This window comes from Sapajus apella, unplaced genomic scaffold, assembly GCF_009761245.1.
Source record: "Sapajus apella isolate SASKATOON/1434 unplaced genomic scaffold, GSC_monkey_1.0 scaffold10, whole genome shotgun sequence".
NCBI lineage: Eukaryota > Metazoa > Chordata > Mammalia > Primates > Cebidae > Sapajus > Sapajus apella.
Genome location: NW_022436950.1, coordinates 36,504,245 through 36,513,659, shown reverse-complemented (window position 1 = coordinate 36,513,659; position 9,415 = coordinate 36,504,245). Strand labels below are relative to the sequence as shown.

The 9,415-nt window shown below is 38.6% G+C and overlaps 1 protein-coding gene across 2 annotated transcripts in view; it reads right to left on the bottom strand.

The window, feature by feature from the left end:
• Positions 1 to 7,187: 7,187 nt before the first annotated feature.
• Positions 7,188 to 9,415, bottom strand: part of WDR12 (WD repeat domain 12) — a 29,939-nt gene continuing 27,711 nt past the window's right edge. Inside the window, exons 12-13 of one of the 2 annotated variants that reach the window (XM_032278620.1) lie at positions 8,991 to 9,063; positions 7,188 to 7,516 (exon numbers count right to left, since the gene is read on the bottom strand). In XM_032278620.1, coding sequence (XP_032134511.1) covers positions 7,439 to 7,516; positions 8,991 to 9,063 — 151 coding nt within the window. In that variant the 3' untranslated portion in view covers positions 7,188 to 7,438. The remainder of the gene's footprint in view (positions 7,517 to 8,990; positions 9,064 to 9,415) is intronic. The other variant, XM_032278619.1, reaches the window with a different exon arrangement.

Below are 9,415 nucleotides of genomic sequence, written 5' to 3'. Positions count from 1 at the left end.
GGATTGATAAAATGTTTAAATGGCTTGCACTAGGACAAGTGCAGTAGCTCATTCTATAATCCCAGCACTTTGGGAGGCTGAGGTGGGTGGAGCACTTGAGGTCAGGAGTTTGAGAACAGCCCGGCCAATATGGTGAAAGCCTGTCTCTATTAAAATTCAAAAATTAGCCCCATGTGGTGGTGTGTGCCTGTAATCCCAGCTACTTAGGAGGCTGAGGCACGAGCATGGCTTGAACCCAGGAGGCGGAAGTTGCAGTGAGGCGAGATTGTGCCACCGCATTCCAGCCTGGCAACAACAGAGCAAGACTCTACTTGCACTAGTCCTTTAACAAAATGAGGCAGCTCAGTCATTACAATTTAGTTTTGCATAAAACCTCTTTAGAAAATGAAATAATTTAACACCATTAAAATAATTTTTAATTTCATTTAGAATTACATTTATTGAAAGATCATTTAACTATCGACACATAATACACTAAGAAAAAAAGGGTTTTCCTCCGTTGTAGACTTCTATAAGCTAACTAGACAAGAACATTAGATGACTTGGAATGTAGGGCTCCACAAATGGGATCCAAACCTAGAGTCTTAGTTTATTTAGAGTAATGGTCTTGGCTGACACGGTGGCTCATGCTTGTAATCCTGGCACTTTGGGAGGTGGATCACAAGATCAGTTCAAGACCAGCCTAGTCAACATGGCGAAACTCCATCTCTACTAAAAAAAAAGCAAAAAAATTAGCAGGGCATGGTGGCATGTGCCTGTAGTCCCAGCTACTGGGGAGGGTGAGGCAGAATTGTTTGAACCTGGGAGATGGAGGTTGCAGTGAGCCTAGATTGTGCCACTTAACACCACTGCACTCCAACCTGGGTGACAGAGCGAGACTCTGTTTCAAAAAAAAAAAAAAAGAGTAATGGTCTTCAATTTTATTTTTATGCAAACCTCTGGTTAATCTCCCAAATAAAACTTCAGTTGATATTAGAAAACATTAAAAATTATTCCACTGTTTTGTACTATTTTACTAAGGATTAGAGGTCTATTGAATCTGACATCATAGAAAAAGGTCTATTTCAAGGCATTCCAGTTTCTTTGTAGCCTGTTGGATTTTACCGAAGATGTCAGGAGTAGCACTGTAGGTCAGTGACAGTTGGGTTGTGTAGAGCTATTTTCCCAGATACCCACATCAGTAATTACTTAAATATTAAAAGCTAAACATACTGTCTCTTCCCTACTACATTTTCGTTTATTCAAGTAAAGCTAGACACATTATTAGATTTAGACACCATTCTCGAATTACAATTATTAAGATGATTTTAAATGTGAAATGTTACAGACATCGTTTTAAAAGTACTTCCTCCCCCCTGAAACAACTATTGAACTTAATCTGGTATTAAGACCCAGGCATGTTATTATACTTTCACTAACCATACATAGAATTGTTTGACATGTTTCTAAACTTTGTATCAGATTGTACCTAACAAGATAATTTATCTGTAGTCTTTTTTTTTTTTTTTTTTGAGACGTAGTCTCTCTGTCGCCAGGTGGTAGAGATCTCAGCTCACTTTATGGACTCGGCTCACTGCAACTTCCACCTCCCGGGTTCAAGTGATTCTCCTGCCTCAGCCTCCCGAGTGGCTGGATTACAGGCACGCTCCACCACACTCAGCTAATTTTTGTATTTTTAGTAGAGAAGGGGTTTCACCATGTTGGCCAAGATGGTCTCGATCTCTTGACCTCATGATCCGCCTGCCTTGGCTTCCCAAAGTGCTGGGATTACAGGCGTGAGCCACCGTGCCCGGCCTATCTGTAGACTTTATTACTCAGAGGTATGTTGCCCAGCTCCATTAATTGGCTACATACCTTCACACTAGATACTTAACCTGTCTGGATTGTGGCTTCCTTTAAACAACATGAATGACATAATTCAATTACATGAATAATAGGATAATTTCTAAAATTCATTTTTGCTCATATACAATTTCTACTAGAATATACTACAGAAATAGATCTTTAAAGTATACATATATTATTACAGTAATACATTTAGTAGTATACTAAAATTGAAATTAATTTTAAAGGCAAAAACATGCAAAGCTGAACACATTATGGTGATTTAGTACCCATGTCACTTAAATACATATAACCTTTCTGTTGGGTAAGTGAAGACACTTCGACACTCACTCTTTCCATTTATAAAAATATCATTCTTGTGCATAAGAATTGACAAAATCATACCAATTAAGAGCTTGAACTCTAAACTGGAATAAGTCCAAGTTCAAATCCACTGCCATTTCTTGCCTGCATGACTGTTCAAAACCTTAAATCTCTCTCACATATATTTTTCTCTCCTTTAAAATGCAAATTTAATTAGGTTTAATTCTATAAAACTAACCAGCCAAAAAAATTTATCTCCTAAATTATAATAAAGATATATTTGTGGCTGGGCATGGTGGCTCACACCTATAATCCCAGCATTTTGGGAGGCCGAGGTGGGCAGATCATTTGTGGTCAGGAGTTCAAGACCATCCTGACCAACACAGTGAAACCTCGTCTCTACTAAAAATACAAAAAAAAAAAAAAATCAGCTGGGCTTGGTGGTGCATGCCTGTAATCTCAGCTACTCAGGAGGCTGAGGCAGGAGAATCTGAACCCAGGAGACGGAGGTTGCAGTGAGCCGAGATCAACTCAAAGCACCCTCTGCTGGGTGCAAAAAAACCCCTCTCCCCAAAAAAAAAAAAAAAAAAAAAAAAAAAAAAGATATATTTTTTTCAGGCTGGATGCCGTGGCTCATGCCTGTAATCCTAGCACTTTGGGAGGCCAAGGTGGGATGACTGCTTGAGGCCAGGAGTTTGAGTCCAGCCTGGTCAACATAGCAAGACCCCATCTCCATAAAAATAAAATAATTTTTTTAAAATTAAAAAATACACTTTGGGAGGCCGAGGTGGGCAGATCACGAGGTCAAGGGATCAGACCATCCTGGCCAACCCCATCTCTACTAAAAATACAAAAATTAGCTAGGCGTGGTGGCATGCACCTATAGTCCCAGCTACTCGGGAGGCCAAGGTAGGAGAATTGCTTGCACCCAGGAGGCAGAGGTTGCAGTGAGCTGAGGTTGTGCCACTGCACTCCAGCCTGGCGCCTGGCGACAGAATGAGACTCTGTCTCAAAAAAAAAAAAAAAAAAAAAATTAAAAAAATAAGCTGGGTGTCGCAGCATGCACTTGTAGTCTCAGTGACTCAGGAAGGTGGGGCAGGAAGATCCCTTGAAGCCAGGAGTTGAGCCTGATGACAGAGCTAGACTGTGTCTTGTAAAAAGAGATATATTTGGTTCATATAACAAAATACTATTATTATGTGTGATACTTAATCTATGAGAGTCAAAAATGTGAACAATGAAGTGACTAAAATGTTCCTGCTGTTTTTACACCTGGCAGTTTCTGGCTAGTAAAATCTAGATTCTAATTAGTGGCTTTTTAAATAAAAAAGATACTAATTGAATATCCCTTGCATATAGTCTTAAGATGTCATATTTTTTCCAGTTGCCTGACCATTTGGAGTTTGACAACAACAACAACAACAACAGCAACAACAACAACGTCATATTTCTTCCTTTTAGAAGCCATAGTAGTATCTATTAAAAATCAGTATTTTTGGCCAGGCACAGTGGCTTGCCTATAATTTCAGCACTTAGGGAGGCTGAGGCATGAGGACTGCCTGAGGCCAAGAGTTCATGACCAGCCTGGGCAACACAGCAAGACTCTGTCTCTAAAAAAATTTTTAAATCAGCCAGATGTGGTGATGTGTGCCTATGGTCCTAGTTACTCAGGAGGCTGAGGTGGGAGGATCCCTTGAGTCCAGGAGTTCAAGGCCGCAGTGAGCTATAATCAGGCCACTGTACTCTAGCCTGGGCAACATAGTGAGACCCTGTTTCTAAAAAATAAAAACAATTTTTCAAAAAATTTAATATTTTCCTTATATTTGTTATATATAATAACTGTTACATTTTTTCCAAAACTACATCAAAAGAATTTTAGATGGTGTGAACAGATTTCAATGTTACTATCAGGAGTTTCCAGATGGCGTTTATTTTGTTTTTTAGGGTTGTTTGTTCAATTATACAATTATGTGCATTTTATATCAATTTAAACTTTTGTTTGTTCTTTCTCCAATATTATACTAGAAAGCATTCTGATATAATATTATGCATTGTTGACAAGAGTTCCAAAATGGTTAAATTCAAAGGAAAGGAAAATACCAATCTTCTCACGGAAAAGCTATGGTTTTCTACAAAGGAATGAGCCACCATGCCTGGCCAAGGAATTTCTTAAAACTTTATGTGGGCTGGGTTTGGTGGCTCATGCCTGTAATCTCAGCACTTTGGGAGATCCAGGCGGACAAATCACTTGAGCCCAGGAGTTCAAGACCAACGTGGGCAACATGATAAAACTCTGTCTCTATAAAAAAAAAAATTAGCCAGGTGTGGTCCCAGCTACTCGAAAGGCTGAGATGGGAGGATGGCTTGAGCCCAGAAGGTGGAGGTTGCAAGTTTGCACCACTGCACTCCATTATGGGTGACACAGTGAGACCCTATCTCTACAAAAACACAAGCAACCAAAAATACAACCTTTGTTTGACAAAAGAGCAAGCGTCAACATTTTAAAGAACTGCACTACTGGTCCACAGCGGTGGCTCACGGCTTTAATCCCAACACTTTGGGAGGCCAAGGTGGGCCAGATCCCAAGGTCAGGAGATGGAGACCATCCTGGCCAACATGGTGAAACCCCATCTTAAAAATAAATAAATTAAAATAAATTAAAAAATGAACTGCACTACGATGATAGGACAGCATTAACCAGTACTGGTCAGCAGGTTCTGAGGACTGTATTATCAGGTTCCTAACTTTTCCCAACTCTGGGAAAGCAGCACCACTCATCTGCCCATCCAAGTGATTCTCAGGAACAAATAAGTCTATGTAAAGCAGGCATTTCCGGTGTTCTGCTGGAGGAAAGGGGACCACTGAAATGTAGTTTCTTGGCTTTTGAGCAAAAGGGGGAACAATATGTTATAAGAGGACTGAATTTTCTAGGCTTGTATTGACCTCTCATATTCTTTCTGTTCAGGAAGTAAGATCTAACCACTTGAGTTAACTAAGAAAAAGACTTTGGCAGGGATTGATCAGAGACAATCCTTGTTCAAGAGAGTTGGTCACTTACATTAAATCTATCCCAAGGGAGAATGCCTGAACTATGAATGTATTCTCCTGTGGAACCAGTATTGGGATTAGGTGAGGACCAGTTCTGGATGCCATTTTCTTCTTTGTCTACTGCTTCGGATATATAGGTTTCTTTACCTTTACTTTAACCACTGAGTTTATACAAACTACATTTGGTCAGTCCAGGTTTGGTGAGTTAAGAAAGACATTTTAAATAACTGCCCTTAAGGATCATTCAAAGACCATCCAAAACAGGACTAACAATTCATCTTTGTCCTCTCAAAGTCAGATTTCCAGAGACTACAAATACAATAAAATTTATACCAATTAGCATAAAATGAGAAAAACAAGGAATTCTGTGCATGAATTTTCTAGCCACCTTTATTCACTTTTTTTTTGACATTAAAATATACTGTAAGAAATGATAATTGGAGCTCTGACTCTTTGTCTATATAAAAATGAGGACCATATCCCAGGGATGGAGGAAGGCTAGAATACTAAGGAATGTGGAACAAAAACTACACCAGCCCTGGACTGCCTCTGGTTTTCTACATATGAGAACTAAACTCCTAACTGGTTCAATACATTGTTTATCTCTCAACAGTAGCCAAGTTTAGGTACTGTTTCCTAGACTTCTGCAATAGGAACATCATTTGAGATGTAATACCGTCTGATAATGAGACCAACCGTATTTCCCAAATATTATTAAAAGGTTGTGAATGTTTTACTTAAGGAATATCAATCCATTAATGATAGAAGTAACATTTTAAAAATATATTATTTACTTTAAATGTTTTTATATAACATGCATAAAGACAAATGCTAATATCATAAAATCTGTAGGATTTTTATCTGATACTGATGAAAGGTTTTGTCTAAAGAATTTATTCTTATCTACACATGAGGATAGGTTAGGAGGTTACAATGAAAACTGTATGCAATTTCTAAAGGATCTCACATATATTTAATGTAAAGTGACTCCTTAAAATATCTCGATAAATTCCTTATAAATCAGCAATCTACATTTTTTTTTTGTGAGATGGGAGTCTCACTCTGCTGCCCAGGTTGAAGTTCAGTGGTACCATCTCAGCTGACTGCAACCTCTGCTTCCCAGGTTCAAGCGATTCTCCTGTCTCAGCCTCCCAAGTAGCTGGGACCACAGGTGTGTGTCACCACACCCGGCTAATTTTTTTTTTTTTAGTAGAGACAAAGTTTCACCATGTTGGCCAGGCTGGTCTAGAACCCTGACCCCAGGTGATCCACCTGCCTTGGCTACCGAACATGCTAGGATTACAGGTATGAATCACCACACCTGGCAGAATCGACATTGTTTTGTTGTTGTTGAGATGGAGTCTCACTCTTGTCGCCCAGGCAGGAGTGCAGTGGTGTGATCTAGGCTCACTGCAACCTCTGCCTCCCGGGTTCAAACAATTCTCCTGCATCAACCTCCCAAGTAGCTGGAATTACAGGCGCCCCAGGACCATGGCCAGCTAATTTTTGTATTTTTAGTAGAGGCTGGGTTTTGCCATGTTGGCCAGGGTGGTTTCAAACTCTTGACCTCAGGTGATCTGCCCACCTTGTCCTCCCAACGTGCTGGGATTACATGTGTGAGCCAACGTGCCTAGCCTACATCTGGACAAGTAATTACTGGATTTCCAATATATCCTTTTATAGCACTTCAAAAACAAATCTTAATTTGGCCAGGCGCAGTAGTTCACGCCTGTGACACCGGCATTTTGGGAGGATGAGGTAGGTGAATCACCTGAGGTCAGGAGTCCGAGACCAGCCTGGCCAACATGGCAAAACCCCCTCTCTACTAAAATACTACTCAGGAGGCTGAGACGGGAGAATTGATTGAACCTAGGAAGCAGAGGTTGCAGTGAGCCAAGATCACGCCTCTGCACTCTAGCCTGGGTGACAGAGCTAGCTAGACCCCATCTCAAAGAAAAAAAAAAAAAAGCGGATTTTAATTCAAACCAATACCTTTAAAGAGAAATATAACACTCAGTTTAATTTCAAGTTCGTACAGAGAATGCATGCCACAATTTATATTTTATAAACACAACCTATTGTATTATAAATACAAAATAAGAAGATAGTAATGTTAGCTATTATGAAGGGTGAAAACATTATATGAACCACAAAAGGCTACTTTCTGCATCAATGCAATTTCAAGATTCTCTACCAATTTCATTTACAGAAATAATCTCTGTAATCAAATTATTGTTCACTTTCATGCCCCCACATGGGAAGTGGTAGGTGAATATCTGTAGGAATACAGTTTATTGTCTGCTCCTCCACTCAGAAGTAGCTGTGTAAAAGAAGAGAAAAAGACATAAAAACATAAGAAAATATAATTACTTAGTATCATAGCTAAACCTAATTAAATACTGATTGTCATTACAAAAGGAATTATGGGTGAGCAGTTAACTTGCACTGAGAGTTAGTAAAGGGACCAACATTGTTTCACTACTATGCTACAATACAGTATATTAAAACATTACAAGCGATCATTTACATTTGGTTGAGACACAATATGCTGCTGCACTTTCTATAAAGCATCTGCCAAGATACATATAAGTTTGAAAGGGATACAGTTTTACCAATTAAAGAAAATTAATAAAAGACAGGACATTAATTGTATATTACAAATTATTCAAGTAGCTGTAGGACTTATATTTGGAAAGAATTCTTAGGCAGTAAGAGCTTATGTATACACATAAAAATAAATTGTAATTCTTTAAACACATTTTATAATGCAGACTTATATAAGATTTTTCTAACTGGTAAATACTTTGATCCAATTAGTCTTAAGTAGTGAGTTTATGGATATAAAATGTTTCAGGAAGATACTCATGGGGGCTGGGCACAGTGGATCATGCCTGTAATTCTAACACTCCAGGAGGCTGAGGTGGGAGGACTACTTGAGGCCAGGAGTTCAAGACTAGCCTGGACAACATAGTGAGACCACATCTCTACAAACAATTTAAAAATTTGCCAGATGTGGTAGCACCCGCCTGTAGTCCCAGCTACTCAGAAGGCTGGGGCAAGAGGATCACCTAAGCCCAGGAGTTAAAGCCTCAATCTCTAAAAATAAATAAATAAGAAGATATACATGGGGGTGGGAGGATTGCTTGAGCCCAGGAGTTTGAGGCTACAGTGAGTCATGATTGCACCACTGGCATTCTAGCCTAGGCAACAGAGGACCTTGTTTCTTAAAACAACAATGACAAAACAAAAAACAAAAAAACAACAACAAAACCCACTATACTCAGAAGGAAAAAAAAATGTTCCAATTTCAAATTTACTATTCCTAGTATTATTATTATTTTGAGATAGGGTATCACTCTGTCACACAGGCTAGAGTGCAGAGGTGCGATCACAGCTCACTGTAGCCTCGACCTCCCAGGCACAAGTGATCCTCCTGCTTCAGGCTCAAGTAGCTGGACTATAGGTCACACCACCATGCATAGCTAATTTTTAAATTTTTTTGTAGAGATAGCATCTCACCATGTTGCCTAGGTTGGTTTCAAACTCCTGGGCTCAAAGAGTCCTCCTCCTTGCCTCCCAAAGGGCTGGGATTACAGGCATAAGCCACCATGCCTGGCCTATTAAGGGACAAATTTATTTCTTCTTTGAATGAGATGTGAGATTTTAAAAATAATATTAAGGGAAACAATACAGAATTATAAATATCAAATATACTGAAACTAATAATTTTATAAACACAAACACCAGATTTATTCTAATACATTTTCTTCATCAAATAACTAATAAATTCTTACCCCTGTGTCTGTCCAGTCTACACTCAGAACTTTGTCTTCATGAGCAGCCAGATCATAGAGAGGAGCCTTACAACTGAAAGATGAAAATATTAACATATATGCATTCATAGTGTTAAAACAGATATTTAAATAATTACTTAAATCTATCTGAAAACTTTAGAGGGTTTACCATCCTTGCCCCAATAACCACTTAATCTTAAATTCTGCTTATTTGATCCTCTTTTCCCTATATCACTGGAAGACTACAGGTATTTATTATAACAAATATATTCAGGAAAAAAATGTTATTTCATTATAAGAATTTACTTATAATTAGGCCCATTTTCACATTTCCTTAAATACATTTTTTTAACCTCCAAATTATGGTTTTATATACTGTTTGTCTAGCTATCAATAATCAAAAAAACAATATATTAACATGAATT